Source organism: Eleutherodactylus coqui, chromosome 2 (assembly GCF_035609145.1).
Source record: "Eleutherodactylus coqui strain aEleCoq1 chromosome 2, aEleCoq1.hap1, whole genome shotgun sequence".
NCBI classification, from domain to species: Eukaryota; Metazoa; Chordata; class Amphibia; order Anura; family Eleutherodactylidae; genus Eleutherodactylus; species Eleutherodactylus coqui.
The window spans coordinates 168176968-168195200 of record NC_089838.1 but is presented as its reverse complement, the minus strand read 5'-3'; the positions used below and the strand labels follow the sequence as shown (position 1 = coordinate 168195200).

The window sequence follows — 18233 nt, the reverse complement described above, 5'->3', positions numbered from 1 at the left end:
TCTAGAACACAGCACATGGCATTACATTTGTGTGGAGAAGGCAGTAGGACAGGACACTCAGCTGTTGGAAGTACTCTGCAGATCGGTAGAGACTAAAAGGCCTTTTTCAGATGGCCTAAACATCAGGCACCAATGTTTGCATGAACGTTTGTTTGCCTCTAATCATCAGACTGTGCGATCCATCACTCTGATCAGCCACCGAACAAGCAAAGCGGTTCATCGGTTGTGCAGCAAAAAAGTCATAGAAGCACATCTTTGTATGAATGGAGGATTTGCTGCAAACAATAAGACTACATGGGGCAATAAAACTACAAAATCATTGCTACAATGGGAAGCCCATGGTTTCTAATGGGTTCTTTCACATGAACGATGTTTTGTAGCGAGATTTTGTAGCCCGTGCGGATGTAGCCTCAAAGTTTGAAATTTTATGTTGTATAGAATTTTAGTATTGAAGCAGGTTGATATTTCATATTTTGATCCTTTTGGTTGTCCAGTATTATAGAAATCTCTGAGAATGTTAATAGAAGCACAAATCAAATAATTATCTGCAGTCACACTTCACACGTGATCACCTAAGGAAAATATTTAGCACTGCATACTAAGATATATTTATTTATTTTATCTCATGATTGACAGATACATCAGCTTTTGTCATGGTTGATCAAAAGCCTAACCAATCTTTTTATTGAAATGTGCTTGTATTTTATTATCCAGCATTTCTTGTTGTGGAAAAATGATAGGCTTTTTTTCATACATAATAGTCTAGGATAAGTTCCTCATATTACGGTCTCTTATTTTTGCCATAATAAGCCATATAATTTGCCATTTGTACTGAACAAAGCAATCACAAGTGAGTTTGCGAGCTATATTTTAAGTGTGCTCTTTTATAAAGTGTGGTGTTTAAATGTGTGACTTGAGAACTAGAGACTTTGGATTCAGGGACTTTGGAAAAGTCATTTGTATTGATTTACTGCTTATCTGTTTGCATTTTTGCATGTATTTTATCTAATTTATCTGTACGATCCCCATTTAGAGTGTACTCCATGACTGACAATGCTGTACACTGTACATCTTGTGCCATGTATGCAGTCCTTGAACAGCCGTCCGAGGGTCCATACTGCCGTGCAAAATGTGAGCATGTTGCACATTTGGAAGCCCAGATCCTGGATCTAATTGTGTGGCTTGCAGCACTGAGAGGTGCTTAAGCACGACATGGTCTCTGACCACTAGGGAGAGGTCTGATCCAGTAAAACAAGGAATAGGAGTGCAGGGCAGGCTAGACAGGTGCTGGTATTGGGGGACTCAATTATTAACACACAGACCTGGATCGTCGAACAATGTATTGTCTTCCTAGCACTCAAGTTTGACACATCACAGATCAGGTTGACAGATTACTGGAAAGGTTTGGTGATAATCTAGCGGTCACGGTACACATTAACACCAATGACAAAGTAAGTGGTAGGTGGAAGATCCTTAAAAATGATTTCAGAGAACTAGGATGCAAACTTAGGACAAGGACCTCCAAAGTAGTAGTTTCCGAAATACTACCTGTACTATGTGCCACACCAAAAAGGGAGAGGGAGATTAGAGAGGAAAACAAGTGGCTCAAGAGTTGGTGTAGAAAGGAGGGTTTTGAGTTCCTGGAGAACTGAGCCGTCTTTGCTGTTGTCTGCAGGTTCTACTTTAGGGATGGGCTGCATCTTCATAGGGAGGGTGCAGCTGTACTGGGGGAGAAGACAGCTAGAAGGTTAGAGGCGTCTTAAAACTAGCGATTAGTGGTGGAGGGCAATCGAAGAGATAGAGGGAAAGACAGTGTAGACGGTGACCTTGGGACTAAATAATTAAAAAAATGAGGGTGATGTAGTGTGAGGGGTTAGCACAGTTAGAACTGGCAGAACAATTAATAAGGATACACTTAAAATAATTAACAAAAACCTTTTAAACTGTATGATAACTAATGCTAAAAGTCTGACCAATAAGGTTGATGAACTGGAAGTGATAATGTTTACAAAAAACTATGACGTAGCGGGAATAACTGAGAGCTGGTTGATGAAAGCTGTGAACTTAACAGGGTTACTGTCTGTTCAGAAGGGATCGTAGAAACCAAAAAGCGGGAGGGGTTTGTCTTTAGGTAAATCCTGTTTAAAGCATAGAAAGATATATGTGAGAGAGATGGACGTGTGGAGTCTCTGAGTAGAAATATATGAAGGGAAAAACAATAAAATCCTCATAGGGGTTTTCTATAGCTGAAGCCACTAAAAATCTATTACTGAGGCAACTAGATGAAGCCGCAAATCACAATGAGGTAATTATATTACTTTTACTATCAGGATATAAACTGAGAAGCTGAAACCTGCAGATTTCGTAAGGCAATACGTTTCTGTCAGTAACTAAAGATAATTGCCTTACCAAACTTGTATAGGACCCAACTAGAGGGACGGTCATTTTAGCCTTAATATTGGCCTACAGACTTGACAGAATAACAGAGGTACAAGTTGATGGGAAATAGTGGCTATAATAAAATGTATTTCCACTTGTCTTTCAATAGGAAGTTTTATAGGGGAGATACAAAACTTTAAGAAGGCAAAATTTGATCAGCCCAGGGCTGCCCTTAACCTTATTGACTGGGATAATGTCCTTAAAAATAAGAGAACAGACAATAAATGAGAAATATTTTAAAACATCTTAAATACTTCCTGTGAGCGGTTCATAACCTACAGGAATAAGTTAATTAGGAATAGGGGTGACCCTAAACTGTTATTTAATTATATATAATATATATATATATATATATATATAGTAAAAAGATTGATACTGAAAGTGTTGTCTCTTTAATAAATAATGCTGCAAAAATTGTAGAGGGTGATGAGAAAGCAAATCTATTACATAGTTTTTTTCCTTAAGTGTATTCACAGACGAAAATGAAATGTCAGTTGAGATGCAGAGTAATAATGTAAACTCTCCACTAAATGTCACCAGTTTAACCCAGTGCAGAGCCTTTTTAAAAAGACTGAAATAGACAAATCGCTGAGTCCCAATGGCATATATTCCTGGATACTGAGGAAATTAAGTAATGTGATAGACTGTGTTTGAAATGTGTCCACCATATCTACAAATGTCAGAACACATCTCCAACATATCTCAGAACAACAAGCACTGCAAAGTTCAGCTCACTGCTATATAATTTCCTCAACAACTTTGCACAGGAGCACCCGGAGCAATAGCATGTACAAATCCAAGAGAAGAAAATCCCACACCAGGAACGAAATAGGAATGAAACGAGTCCTTTATTCAAGCAATCATGTAGTAATCATGTTCTTTGGATTTTAATATTGCTTGAATAAAGCACTTGTTTTACTCCTATTTTATACTTTGTGCTGAATTTTTTTCTTTTTGATCAGAACACTGATGGTATAGTTGTATAGACTTGCTAGTGTTTTCTATATTTTTTTCTCCTCTAGTCTACTTGAAACAGTGGACTTAAAGCAGAATACTTCATCTGATTCTCTGAATCTAAATATTGACCCTATTCCAGTTGTATGGCTGCATTGTTAGTTCTTGTACATGAAATTAAATTACACAGTTTTGCATCTGAGAGGATGTGACACTCCTCACTGAAAACATTACTGAAGAAAAAAGCAGTACAGAGAAGATGACTTAAGAATTATATTTTTATAAATAGAGGAGACATGTAAAAAAAGGCTTCAGATTCTGCTTTAAAATGTATACATGATTGGACTTTCTCAGTATTTTTTTTCATGCTTGGACAAGTCCACCAGAGAAGCCTACAGTAGGGTCAGAGTTTTGTAGACAAATGGGCACTAAAAGTCTTTTTGGAAAACATGAGTTAGTTCATTCTTAGCCAATCTCATCTTTATTGATTAGTAGCTGATATACCCGGTTTCACCTGAGTTCATTTGATACAGGTGTTTACGTGTTGTTTACATGGAAAGTTTTATGAAGTCAAGGTTACTTTAAAGTAGCCGAGGAATAAAATATGTATACATATAGAGAAGCATTCGATTATCCTCATTCTGCATGTACTGATGTCCCTTTGCAGAATGTGCCACACCTTCCACTCTCCTCATTTAGGACCTAAAGAATGCTCACGCCAAATTTCACGCTTGTACGACACCGACAAGTTACATTACATAGGGGTGCGCTTACTTTTGCAATTAGCATTGAATAATCGAGTTGTGACCCCTTTGCTTTTCCTACTTAGGACCTAAAGAACGATCATCTCAAATTTCCTATTTGTGCGACATCAGGATGATAGAGAATTAGATTTTGTACATTACACAGGGGTGCCAATACTTTTGCACTTAGCATTGAATTTTTGAGTTGTGACCCGTTTACTTTTCCTATTTAGGATCAAAAGAATGCTCATGCCCAATTTCATGTTTGTATGACATCGGCAAGTTAGAGAATTAGTGGCCAGTCAGTGAGTGAGTGCTTTCACTATATATATATATATATATATATATATATATGTCACAGAGGTTGTTAGCTTCTGTGATGTAGATCGGTCCAATTTTACTCCAAGCAAGCTATGTTAGGAGACAGGTGGAAGTGAGGAGGAGGTGTGTGTGGCTGGGAGAACCAGACTTCAGTTGTAACCTGACTTCTGTTGTGAGCAGAGAGACGCTGTGGACAAAGAGCTACGTTGTTCCAGCAGGACCCTTGGGGAATGCCTGCCCTAGGACTGCAGTCTGGAGACACTACGGCTTAAAGACCAGCTGTGCTCTGGACAACTACAGGACTGTGAAAACAAACTGACTTATTACTGTTTCCCTCAGCTGTGGACTTACTTGCTTCTCCTGTGGACTGCGGAGGGTTAAATTGAAAGGACTTTTGCAACCTTTATCATTTCTCTGGAGACCTAGTAGTTTATGTTCTGCTAAAACTTATATGAATAAACTAACAAAGACCTAAAAGTGACCATTTGGCGTACTCATTAACCCCCGTAGCGTTACTATATATATAATGCAGAAGACTGGTATTATTCGCTCACATCACAGGTAGACACCAATGGGTTAAACTCCAAATTCCTATTTATTTTCACCTTCACAGCAATATCATCTTGCTTCAGCACAGCACTTCAAATAAAATTAAATGTCCTTTTGTTTCATAAAGTTTAATAAACAGTCCAACTGTCGTTCTCACCCACTCTCCAGGGCAGCTTCATTTAGTTGTCTTCAGCTCAGGACTCACTCTGTTTTCCTCAGGAATGCTTCACCCAACTTTCCTGAGGCACACAAACAGTCTCTTCAGCGTCCAGGTCTTTCTGTAGACCTCTTGCTCTCAGTCCAGGTCTCCCCCTGGACCTGTCTCTGGCTTACAGCCCAGGTCCCTCTCTGGACCTATCTCTGGCTCTCACAGCCCAGGTCCTTCTCTCTGGACCTATCTCTGGCTCTCACAGCCCAGGTCCTTCTCTCTGGACCTATCTCTGGCTCTCACAGCCCAGGTCCTTCTCACTGGACTTCTCTCTGGCTCTCACAGCCCAGTTCCTTCTCACTGGACCTCTCTCTGGCTCTCACAGCCCAGTTCCTTCTCACCGGACCTCTCTCAGGCTTGCAGCCCACTTTACCCTTGACTGTAGCAGGAATGAACACCTATATCCTACTTCCTGACCACACCTGTGGGTGTTTTCCCTTGTCTCAGGCACCAGACTGTCTTTCTGTTGCCCCCTACAGGCCATTCTCTGTAGTGCACCTCTAATATAATATATATATATATAAAATCTCCAGTGTATGCAATGACAGCGGAGATTACAATGGGAATAGAAGTGGTCTGGCACATGTTCTGCTTTGATGGAAGATGCTATTTAATGATATTAGGAGGTACCGGGCTTCTGACAAAAAAGATGCAATCTGGGATAAGCCATTTTAAAGGGAACCTGTCACTTGCCTAAAGTAATTTATGGTGCTGTTAGGGCAGCTAACGGGGTGTCTGATGATATATCTTTTGTGCTCCCCGCTACCTGGATCTAACAGCTCCTGCCGCTGGAAATCTGCATTGCGGCCAAAAATTTGACTCTCTTCAAAATCCCATTTGCACATTTTCCCATATAAGACGTATAGGAGAGCGTGTGCACAGGACTCTGAAAAGACATTTTTGTTTGCCATGTGGACTTTGGTGGTGGGCACCGTGACATCCACAGGGCGGGTGAAAATGAAAAATATATCATGCGGCTCCCTGTCACCTGCCCCAACAGCACCATAAATTAGACAGGTGACAAGTTCCCTTTAAAGACATTTTCAGTATAAACAACACTCTGACCATGAAAAGACATAAGATGTTTGTCATGTCTCTAATGCATACAATTTTCTTTTACTGCTGCATCATTTTGCAATTACAAGTGAACTGAAGTCTTTCCTTTTTTTTTTCTTCTGCTACTGTACCTTTGTTTTACAAACTCGGATACAGTCTGTCAGGTTTTGATGGAGACTGCAGTTAATAAATTAAATGTAATCATGAATAATTACTCTAACATTACACATACATATATTTTTTTTACATATGACACATGTTACAATACCTGACTGATCATCTCAGGATATCTAAGGTATTTTGCAGCAGGACGGATAGGGAGCACTCATTCTTCCAGAGCTTGAAACCTTGTGACCATTCAAATGTAATTACGTCTGCATTGCCTCATGTTCTGTAAATCTTACTGAATTCATGTACCACAGACTGGCTTAATGGGAAATCACATTCTTATTAAATGTACCTAACCTTTTCCCAGACATGCCAATTTGTCTTTGCCTCTATCTACCCTGTTCCTTTTTTTATCAGTTAGTAGTGCGGCACTTTTTATGTAACACAAGCTTTAGAAGTGAAATGGATTTTTCTCTCTGTTCTGTGTTAAACTTCACTGCTTTGTCCAACTCAGTGGAGCTTGCTGACTATTGGGATGACCTTTGGGTTGCCCTGAGTGTAAAAAAGATATTTTATGTTAAAGCTCCTTTGTTAAATGCTATCTTTTACTCTTTTCATATCAATCACAGACGCAATGAATGCATTTGAAACATCGCATTTCTCTTATGTTTGCTGTCCTCTGAACTCTACACTTGTTCTTCCTTTCTCTAGTCCCACTTTCTCAGCCTAAAGTCTGCCATTCTCTCCTGCACTGTATTTCTTATCTGTTCAGGACTGTAAGGGAGCAGTGCTATATAGCCAAGTGAACTTTTATTTAGAATCCTTGCTGCAAACCGTCTCTTGTAGGGATTTTGGTGAAAGCAGTTCATCACTTATGTGGTAATTATATTTACCTGCCAACACATGTATAAATTGATCTTATCTATTTGTATCTTAACCTTGATGAGAATAATGTCTCTGAGCACAAATTGTTGCTATAAAATAATAATGACCATTCATTAATATTAGGCAAAGTAATATCTTATGGAAAGAGGCCAATCAAATTTTAAGCTTGGCTTTTAGAAAATAACTTATACTTCTCTATGGTGCATATTTTTTTGGAAAATATTACGCTACTGGACCCTGTAACAATTTTAGATCACTGCATGTTTTTCTTTAAATCAGAAATATTAAATTACTGTGTGTTACTATTTTAGAATGCAAACAAGGCTTTTCCTCTCCTTTTGGCGTCTGTAGTGCGTTTCTGCAGCAAATACAATTCATAGAATGCTATGGAAAATCACTTCTTCCTGCACACTCAAAGAATCAAATTGTGATTTCCGGGAGCAGAGGAAACATCATAGCATGCTCTATTTTCGCGTGGATTCCGCACGGATGGCTTCCATTGAAGTCTATGGAAGCTGCCACGACCTACGTTCCTTCTGCAATTGACATGGCCTAGCGACAGTGTGGGAAGAAAAAAAATCTGTACTGCGCATGTCCAAAGGCAAACTGTCCAGACCATCCGTAGTACTGAAAATACAGGTACAGGACCGGTTGCGGGGTCAGGCCCGCCGCGGGGGGCCTGAGGACCCCCCACGAGTGGGCCCAAGCCGCTCAGCCGAAGTGGAGAAAGGTGGGATAGGAAGGCCAATAAAGGAAAACTTAATCAGCTATATGTTTACATTGTAAGTGTCTTATGTTGTAGCCCTTCAAACAAAGGTAAAGGCAAATAAGACAGATATGCAGGTGGAAGTGCAATTTAGTACTTATCAGCTATAGCTTAAGTCCACTTCTGCAGCTGCGTCTTCCCTCCGATAGCTCCCGCTATAGTTTTATTCGGAAAAGTCTTTAACTGTAAAAAACAAGTTCAGAAAGAAACATGGAGAGATAGGGAGCAATAGTGAGAATCAACCAGGACCATCGATTTTGTGAATGTCATATCAGCTAAGCTGCCAATTGGTGTCAAGTTGGGTTGTTCTATTGTTGAATTGTGTTCCTGCATCGCATAGTCTCCTATGGGTCATGTGGTGTGGGAGTCTCTGTGAGCCACGATTACTGGAAGTCGAGCCTGGCTCTGGTACTCCTATTTTTGGGTGACCTAGAGCGTGATATTTCCTTCCAAGGTGTCTGCCTCTCTATTTTCTTGCCACCTTCTCTTTCTCCAAGAGGCATCCATGAGGGGACCTGTATTGGCGCTATATCCAGCACACTCCAAGCCCTCTCTAAATCTGCTGGTGTGTGGATAGTGATGCGTTTGCCATCTTTATGTATCGCCAGTCCAAACGGGAACAGCCACGTGTACTGTAGGTTTTTAGCTCTGAGTACCTCAAGGAGGGGTTTCATCTGCCTTGTCTTGGCGAGGTGCTAAGTCCAGATACAGCTGGATATTGTTATCTTGGTATTTTATTTGGTCTCTGTCTCTGGAGGTCATCAGTAGTGCTTGTGTGTCATTAAAGGAGAGAAGTCCACATATTATATCTCTTAGGGGGTGTCCTGCACTTGGTTTGGGCCTGAGGGCTCTATGTATTCTTTCAGTAATGATCAGTCGGGCTCGTTCCTTGCCCAGAAGGTCTGAAAACAAGGTCACTGCCATTTTTCTGAGGGTATCAGGTGTGACAGACTCAGGAAGACCTTTATTTCTGATTTTTCGTCTACGACTCCTATTCTCCTGGTCCTCAATCAGGGTTAGAGCCCTGTCAATCTGGTCCCTCTGCGTCGCCACATGGCCAGATAGGTCATTTGTTTGTGCGATAATGCCCGTACATGTGTTCTCCAAATCTTCCACTCTATTGCCGATGTGTTGTATTTCTGTTTTTATATCTGTTAGTTCTATTAGGACTGAATGGATAGCTTGTGCTAACGCCTTTTTAAGAAAGTTCTTTGATAAACTTGACTTATGCGCACTATTTAGTTTTTTTTCGTTATCACTCTACATATCTGACGCTGAGAGGTTTTCGTCTTCTGTTGTTGGCGGGTTTTTTTTTTTTTTGGATGATCCCGCAGGAGATTAAGCACTTCTTTTTTTTTTTTAGGTAGCGTTGCAGGTCTGATTGGCTTTCAGATGTCGTCTGCTGTCCAGCAGCGTATAGGGCTTTTTCTTTTGCTGTTTTTACCATTGCGCTATCTGATGTGAGCAATTGCTTCTGCGTAGGGCACAGATGTAGGTTGATATTCAAAACATAATTGTTATGCAACCCTTGTTGCTTATAACAGTTAGAATTAGTCTTATAGTTGCTTGTGCTGTTACACTTGGGGGGGGGGGAGGGGGTGTAAGTGGGTTACAGTGGTGAGAATGATCACAGTAAACGGGATTGTGGACTGCCACCACCAAATGGGAGAACCTGTGCAGGTTAGAGCAAGCAAAATCAGGTCACAGTGGGAGCTGTGTCTTGAGCTCTCAGGGGTTATTCACAGGTTGGATATGTAGTCTATCCCTGAAAAGCCAGCCTGTAGTACACTCGCTCTTGAGAAGGTGCCCAGTCTCTCCCAGGAGAGGACACACGCTTCCTATGCAGGGAGATGTCAGCCCTATACCGGCTCTTTAGGAGACTGGAGCTCCTGCAGCTCCTGAACGCTGCCACCCTCAGGCCCCGGTAAGTGCCTAAGTCTCTTATGAGAGCAGGCTTACTGCCAGACTCCCACACCTGCCGCCGCTTCAGAGACTTCCTCTGTTCCTCTTCTTGTCCCTTCTGGTGTTCCACTGCAGCAGGAGGTGAAGCAGGGGGGTTCTCCTGCCAGGTGAAACGCTCCAGGTGCTTTCAGGAAGCTGCGGTTGGCCGCAGCCGCAGGTGGCCGAAAATATAGTCCCCCGCTCAGATAGGTCCGCTAGGCCTCACCCGCGGCGGCGCTTCTAGGCTCTCATTTAAGTGCGGCAGGGTCTTTTACAGCTCCTTCTGCCTCCAGGAGTTCTTGCAGTGGTTAGGGGAGCTTTTGGGTAAGTGGAGAGTGTGTTAGGGAACACAGTTTTGCTAAATCTCCAATGAGCTCTCTTACAGCGCGTCCTCCTGCTATGGTAGTAAGGCCACGCCCCCTGCATGTGGAATCTGACCTGTTCGTGTGCAGGCGGCCTTACTATCATACGGAAAAAAAAGAGGAAAATCTCAAGTTTTTATCAGAGCAGCTTCTGTTTACCTACACTGCAAATAGTATTATAGAGTAAACTTTTGTTCCCATTATTCAGATTTTAGAACCATCCAGGTTTTGCTTTTTGAGTATCTTGCATATTGCCCTTTTAATAAGTTATATAAAATATTTTAATCCCGTTGATTTAGTCGAACAATTACTACACGTTTGTTTCCTGAACCACTTTTTAATGTTCCCCATGACCACCACAGTTATTTGAACACATCCTAAAAATCTTTTCTTTCATTTTAGTATGACCCAAAGATATTAACGTTATATGGTAATTATCTACATCATGTTGTAGAATATTAAAATGTATCAGCGGCATAGTTTCAATAACAAAATTTCAAGAGCATCCACTTTTCCTTTTCTTTTAAATAATCAATTTGTCATTTTGTTGCAAAACTCGGCATGCAGTTATATTTTGGGCAGATATGCAAATGATTAGAGTTGTGCTATGATTAGATGAACGTTCTTGTCACCTGAGGCCCTGAAAGTGGTTCTCTCCTTGACCTATTAAAAAAAGCTCTCAGAGGCTACTTGTGAGTATGGACCCCCTTTTCCTCTTGTGTAGAACTTGTTGTGACCATAAGACGCCTCTACAAAGCTATCGAAGAGAACGCCAATTTAAGAGCTTGAGAGGAAATGTGTAATTTAAATGTGAGAAACTGGATAGTCGTATAGAAAAATTGCCTGCCACCTGGGCCATTCTGGCCTGACTGTTAGGAAGTGTAGGGACCTGTGGATGCATGAGGGCACATACAACAATGTGACTCGGCTCATCCAACAAGCACTAACAGCTCCAGCTGTTTTGTTGTCCACCATTTAGAGACGGGTGGCGCTATCATTACGGGACCCTGTGTCTGTTAGAACCATTTCCAGGCTCTTGACTGAAGAATATTTGGTCTCATTGCACCCATTACGTGTACTCTCTTTAATACCCATCCACAGTTGCTTCTGTTTACAGTGGTGTCATAAATGACAAAACTGGACTGCTAGTGAGTGGCACTGGGTTGTTTTCAGCAGCAAATCCAGATTTAGTTTGGGTGCTGACAGCGTCTATATTTGTGTCTCGAGACCTAGTGGTGAGCGCCTCAATCCTGCCTCTGCTATAGAGTGGCACACTGCCCCCACTGCTACTGTGGTGGTCTGGAGGGCCATCTTATGCTACAGTCAGTGACCCCCTAGTAGTGGTACGAGGGACAATGACAGCTCAGTGTTATACTCAGGGCATTTTGCAGCCACATGTGTTCCTCTCATGGCGGCTTCCAAAAGGCATTTTCCATCATGATAATACTCAGCCGCACACACAAGGAGGGCACGGGAATAACCTGGATGGCCTGCCTGGATGCTAAATTTATCGCCAATAGAACATGTATGGGACCCTGAGGGACAGCAGCTTAGCCTACAAGTTTGCGCGATCTAGAGGCTCTGTTACAGCCACTTAGATACTGAAAACCTCCATGTTTTCTATTGTTGGAATTTGAGTAAAGAATATGCTAATTTGGGGAGATAATGAAGAGAAGGGATTTGTGTTTACTGACTTAAAACATATTGGCCGGTACATCTTTGGGGTGTCATTGTTGCAATGGAGCTGTTGCATCCTTCTTGGTGTTTTCTTCTTTAGTACACCTTTGTTTCTAAGCTCCGCTGAGTGGATTAGTCAAGTGTTTGCAAGAAAACCATTCCACAGCATATAAGTCTCTCTTCGCATATCTTCTTTCCTCTCCAGCACTTATTTTGTCTTGGTTTTCGTCCTGTATACAAAAAGCTGCATAGAAAAGGGAAGCGAGGGTGGAACCATAAGGATGAATTTGTACAATGGAGTCCTCTTTAGTCTCCTCACATAGTTTCTGTCCCTGTCAGACTAACAGAGACAGGACCTATATGACGTAGAAACCAAAGTGGTCTCCATTGTATTTCTATGGTTCTGTCCTGGTTTCCGTTTCTATGCTATTTTCTGTATGGAAAGTTGAAGCCATAATGGAAGCCGATCTTGAAGAGGGGAAGCCAGGTGGGAAAAGAAAATTAGCCGGATATTTATGAAACAGTCTAAAACACAAACTGTCTTTGTTGCCTATAGCAACCAATCACAATGCAGCTTTCATTCTCTCTTGAAAATAAAGTTGCTCTGTGATTGGTTGCTGTACGCAAAAAAGTCCATTTTTCTTTTAGACACTTTTCATAAATCTGTTTCTTAGTCTATAAGAGCAGTTCTAAAATATAAACATTGTCTCATTTGCCCCCTTTTATGCTAGTTTGTTAATATTTGCTATTTAAAATAAAACTTCCCAGGCTATACTACAGGTTGTCTAACAAGTCATTTGTTCACATTTTCCTGTGGATCAATGTCTTACTGTCCTGTCATTTCAAACAGAAAGCTAATGCAAATCAGTCTGAGTGGTTCATTACAGTATCATTCAAATATGAAATACCCCAGCAAGTCAGGGGACACTTTCAAATATGTAATACAGAAGGAAAGTGTTATCTCATTTTCACACACCATGGAAAACTAGACATAAAAACATAAATATAGTTTTATGAATAATGCATAGGAATATGCAGTTTATTTTGAAATTGTTGTGACTTAGCATATTTAGCTCAATATTACATTTGAAGGTGAGAAAATCATTTTAGATGCCTATTATAGTTCTTCAAGTGGAAAAAATAAGTTAAATGATAAAGCTGGAGTGTTGTCTGAGCTGTGGTTGAACTGCACTGTCAGTTTATGTAGAACATAGTCTGAGTCTGCACTGTGGGGGGTGTAAATTCATTGAACAATTTTACTTTTATTCTGCTTGATATGTACAAAATATATTTGCAAGAAAACCTGTTACATTGCCACATTCTGTGCAGTTTTTGCATATGCACTATAACACATGCTGTTCAGTGTTTTGTGTAATGTGTAGCGAAAATGAAATGACAAAAAAATAATGAATCGTCCGCAACAGTTCCTGTAGATAATTTTTATAAAACTGATTTTTTTTTTATTTAGAAATATTTATAACTTACATATACTTGTGGTGATCTAAAAACTTCCTATAATATGCACCCCAGTATGTATATTCATGTTCCATTAAAACACGAGTGAACTATGCTGTTTGTTAGCTTCTTCACTTGCAGGCCGTATACCCCAATAATTTCAGTTGGTGCAGAGTAGGAGTAGATGTAAGTTAATGAAGCCCTTTAGATCAAGAGATAACTAAAATAACTTTCAAATATCTTACCAAGACAAAAAATTACAAGCTTGTGTCTGTAGATTGATTCTTGCTGGTTAATGAAGCCATGTGATCTCAGCAGCAATGGCAAGGGTTGAAATAAACATGTTGTGCGGTGTGAGAGGGGAAATGTGGAGTGTGAGCTGACAGGTTTGCAGAGAGAGGGGCTGAGCTGCAGCTCACCTATCTCTGTAACATGGTAGACAATAAGAACAACTTCTTGTTAGTGAATTGGGAGTAAGGAGCGCTCTGCAGGACCACCTTCTGTGCTTTGAAGGGAAAGGATTTTATTTTTCACTGGAGTTGAGCTTTAAAAGTACTGAAGTACACAAAAGTACTGAATAAATATAGTTTATGTAGAGATGAGCGAGCGTACTCGCTAAGGCAAACTACTCAAGCGAGAAGTGCCTTATGCGAGTACCTGCCCGCTCATCTCAAAAGATTCGGGTGTCGGCGGGGGAGAGCGGTGAGTTGCAGGAGTGAGCAGGGGGCAGCGGAGGGAGAGAGTGAGAGAGAGATCTCCCCCGCCGCTTCCCGCCGGCACCTGAATCTTTAGAGACGAGCGGGCATTTACTCACATAAGGCACTACTTGCTTGAGTAGTTTGCCTTAGCGAGTACGCTCGCTCATCTCTAATTATATGAATAAATATACAGTTGTACATCTGTATATGTTTATATCTTATTCTGTAAAGCCAATTTTGAATCATACAGCGCATAAATTGGTTGCTGCTTTATAGATTTCTTTTTGGGGGTTTCAACTTCTCAGTAGCTTGTAAATAGTTGCTGATCACCTATTCTTTGTGGAAAGGTGACAACAAAAGATTATTACAGTACCAACTGCAATGGATATGAAACATTAAAGTTTTTGTTCATATTTCCCATCCATTAAGACTTACAGAAAATATATATTGCCCAGTACTGATTTTTGTTCTTTTATATACAAACTTTATTGTATTTGAGTTCTGTACCTTTTGTTGTTAAGCAGATTGTCCATATTTCAACTATTGCCGACCTATTCTCAGGATAGGCTAGCAATAGTTGATTGGCAGGAGCCTGCCACCTGGGATCTCCACCAATCAGTTGTTCACTGAGCCAGTGTGCCCATGTGCAGAACTGCTGTGTTACCAGAAGCAGACCGCTCCATACACTCTGCAGCAGCCCCGGTTGGTATTGTAGGCACTGTTCTAATTGAATTCAGTGAGAACAGAACTTGCAATACCAACCCGGGCCAACGCAATGTGTATAGTGCTGTCTGCTTCCTAGAGCACAGCAGCTCTGTACACAAGCTCACTGGCCTCACAAAATGCTGCTCATAAACTATCACTTATCCTGAGGATAGATCATCCATAGTTCAAAGTTAAACTGCCTTTTAAATACTAGATCCAAGTATGGATTACATGTACTTTACAGCAGGGGTCCCCAACTCCAGTCCTCAGGGGCAACCAACAGGTCATGTTTTCAGGATCTCCTATAGTAAGAACACCTGTAGCAATGTCTGATGCACTGAGAATAATTACATCACCCGTGCAATACTGAGGAAGTCCTGAAAACATGACCTGTTGGGGGGTCCTGAGGACTGGAGTTGGGGAACACTGCTTTACAGGGTTGTCTGGTTTCAAAAACCAATTTTTAAATACTCAGAAACACCCAGCTTTGTATTACATGGCCAACCTATTGATTTTAATTGATAATCCTTTGCTTACCTTGTGGGGGTGACATACAATGAATATCTGTGCCAAATTCACCCACAGTTTACAGATGATCCCTAGTTGTCCATTTATATGGGGCGATTATCGTTCAGAGTTCAAATTCCCATGATCCTGTGAATGATAGTCATCTCATGTAAATGGGTGTGTTTTATATCTCCTTGGGGCACATTCACACGGGCATATCGTCACCGCGTATTACGCACGCATATTTCCCTGCATAACACGTGGTAAATGGAGGCAATGAAAGTTTATGGACTTTCACTCTTACGTTCACTCCTGCGTGTGGGCATATCGATACGCAGGAGAAATAAATCGCAGCATTTCTCTGTGTATCATTGCTCTATTTCTCCGAATATCAAACGCTGCCTTTGAATGGGCTGCATATGAAACAACGGCAGATAAAAATAAAAAAAAATCATACTGAATTTCTGTGATGTCATATTCTCGGGCATACACGGTGCCAATCACAACCTGTATGCTATCTCTGCCAGGATACTCGCAGCGTTGTACACATACACCTGTGTGAATGAGCCCTTAGATTTGGGACACTCTGACTGTTATTGCACTGGTGCCTCCTTTTCAATTACTGTGTAACTTACATGTGCCAGTTTATTAGCAACTGTCAGGGGAGTTTCTAAGCTGTTTTGTAATGTTGCAAGCATATTTCTTTTAAGTTTCATGTAAATGTGTTTATATTTCTATAGGATCAAAGAATAGAATTAGAATTACTATGTTATGCAATTCAACTGTTAGGACACTGCAGATCTTAGGTAGCATAATCATTAAGTCATACCAGTCCATATATGAAATCTGAATTATTTGGGTATCTTTATTTTGCAGATCTTTGAAAGGATTTTGTTTATATGGGCAATTCGACATCCAGCCAGTGGATATGTTCAAGGAATAAATGACCTTGTCACACCCTTCTTTGTAGTATTTATTGGGGACTATGTCGGTAAGTTATTTCAAGAACATATTCGTTCGCACAAGTTCAATGCTATCATCAATAAAGGCAATTGTATAAGAGTCACGTCTCATGCTCATATTGCTCCTCTAGGAAAAAAAAGTATTAAATGTTTTCTAAAATTGCAGTCAATTAGTCGGCTAATTGTAACAATTTTTCTTATAAAGACATGATTGCAGCAGGCAAGAACTGACCTCAACTCTGAGGTCGTTATAAACACGTAGTCAGCGCTGCAGCCAGTTATTGATGGCTTACAACAATTACATGTCATGTACTACTTATCACCACTGTGGTCTATGAAATCAGCAGGGGATTGCCCACTATGGCACACAGTATTAGGGCAGGCCTGTGGACGTGACAGCTCCTTGCTGTCAGTTCCCAGAGGAGCCACCCCCGCCCCCTGGCAATACAATCGCAATAAAGTCAATAAAAAGTTTAAAAAGTTAAAGATTTAGCTATCCTGATGGATCCGATCCATCAGGGCAGCTGAGATTACTCACCCTGGTCCTCCATGATGTCCCGTGGTGAAGTGGTCATTTGGGACCCGACACCGCTCTTTTGTGCATGCGCGCCAAACTATGACATCTGGCACACGCACAGAAGGCTGGGAGCCCCATCAAATTTGAAATCTTTTGGCTCCCAGCTCCTGAAGGTAGCCAAAAGACAGGAGATGTCACTGGGGACCGCGGCAAGCGGTCCTCGGGCCCGTGATTGCCGATATCCAATGAATACCGGCGATCACGGAAAAGTAAAAAAAGTAAAACAAAAGTTCAAATTTCAGCTGCCCCTATGGATCGGATCCATGGGGGCAGCTGAAAATACTCACCCCGGTCCTCCATGATGTGCCTCGGTGATCGGGACCTGCTGCAGGCGGAGAGTCTGGCAAATTAAAAATCTGCCTGCACCCGGCTGTTAAAGATAGCCATGTGCAGTGGGATGTGATTGGGAACTGCATCCATCGGATAACAGTGACCATGGAAAGTTTCAAAAAAAAAAAAAAGTAAAAATAAAAAGTTTAAAAAGTTAACTTCATCTCACCTTACGGATCGTATCCGTGAGGAAAGATGAAATTACATAACTAAGGTCCCCGGATTTGTGCCTCAATGGGATCTTTATCCGTGGACCTTAACTCGGCTTCTGCGCATGCCCTGTCAGTAAAATGGTGGACGCATGCGCAAAAGTCGAGGATTGCCCAGGAAATTTAAAATCTCCCTGTTCCTGGCTATCGAAGGTAGCAGAGAGCCTGGAGATGTCACGGGGGCCTGCGGTATGTGGTTCCTGGTCATGTGATCACCATTATCCAGTGGATAATGATGATCACGTAAAAGTTAAAAAAAAAAAGTTGAAGTTTCATCTCCCCTCATCAATGCAATCGGTGAGAGGAGATCAAACTTTTTACCGGAGGCCTCCGTATTTGAACCCCGACGCAATCCTCCTCTGTGGACGATTCCCGGCTTCTGCACATGTGACCGCCGGCAACATGCCAGACACATTCGCAGAAGCCGGGGAGGGCCTGGGAAATTTAAAATCCCCTTGCTCCTGGCAACTGGTGCAGTGATCGGTGGCCTCGTTAAGCGGTCCCTAGTCACGTGATAAAAAGGTAGCCTTTTACAATTAGGCCGGTCTCATACGACAGGATAGGAATTATGGATTCCAAATGTGTTTGATCTGCGGTGATACGTGGATCAATCAAATGCATTGGATTACACAATTATGCTCACATTAGTGGGTTGGAATTACATAATCCACTCGCAGAAAACAGAACGCAGCAGGTTCTATTTTACCGCAGATATCCGCAACATAAAGCCCATTGTGCTTTATGGTCACGGATAAACCCGCAGTCCATACGCAACCACATT

At 41.4% G+C, this 18233-nt stretch overlaps 1 protein-coding gene across 1 annotated transcript in view; it reads left to right on the top strand.

Annotated features, from left to right (window-relative positions):
- The window catches only part of TBC1D22A (TBC1 domain family member 22A), a 490668-nt gene that overhangs the window by 149008 nt on the left and 323427 nt on the right, over positions 1 to 18233 (top strand). Inside the window, exon 8 of the mRNA XM_066591889.1 lies at positions 16251 to 16365. Within this exon, the coding sequence (XP_066447986.1) occupies positions 16251 to 16365 (115 nt within the window). The remainder of the gene's footprint in view (positions 1 to 16250; positions 16366 to 18233) is intronic.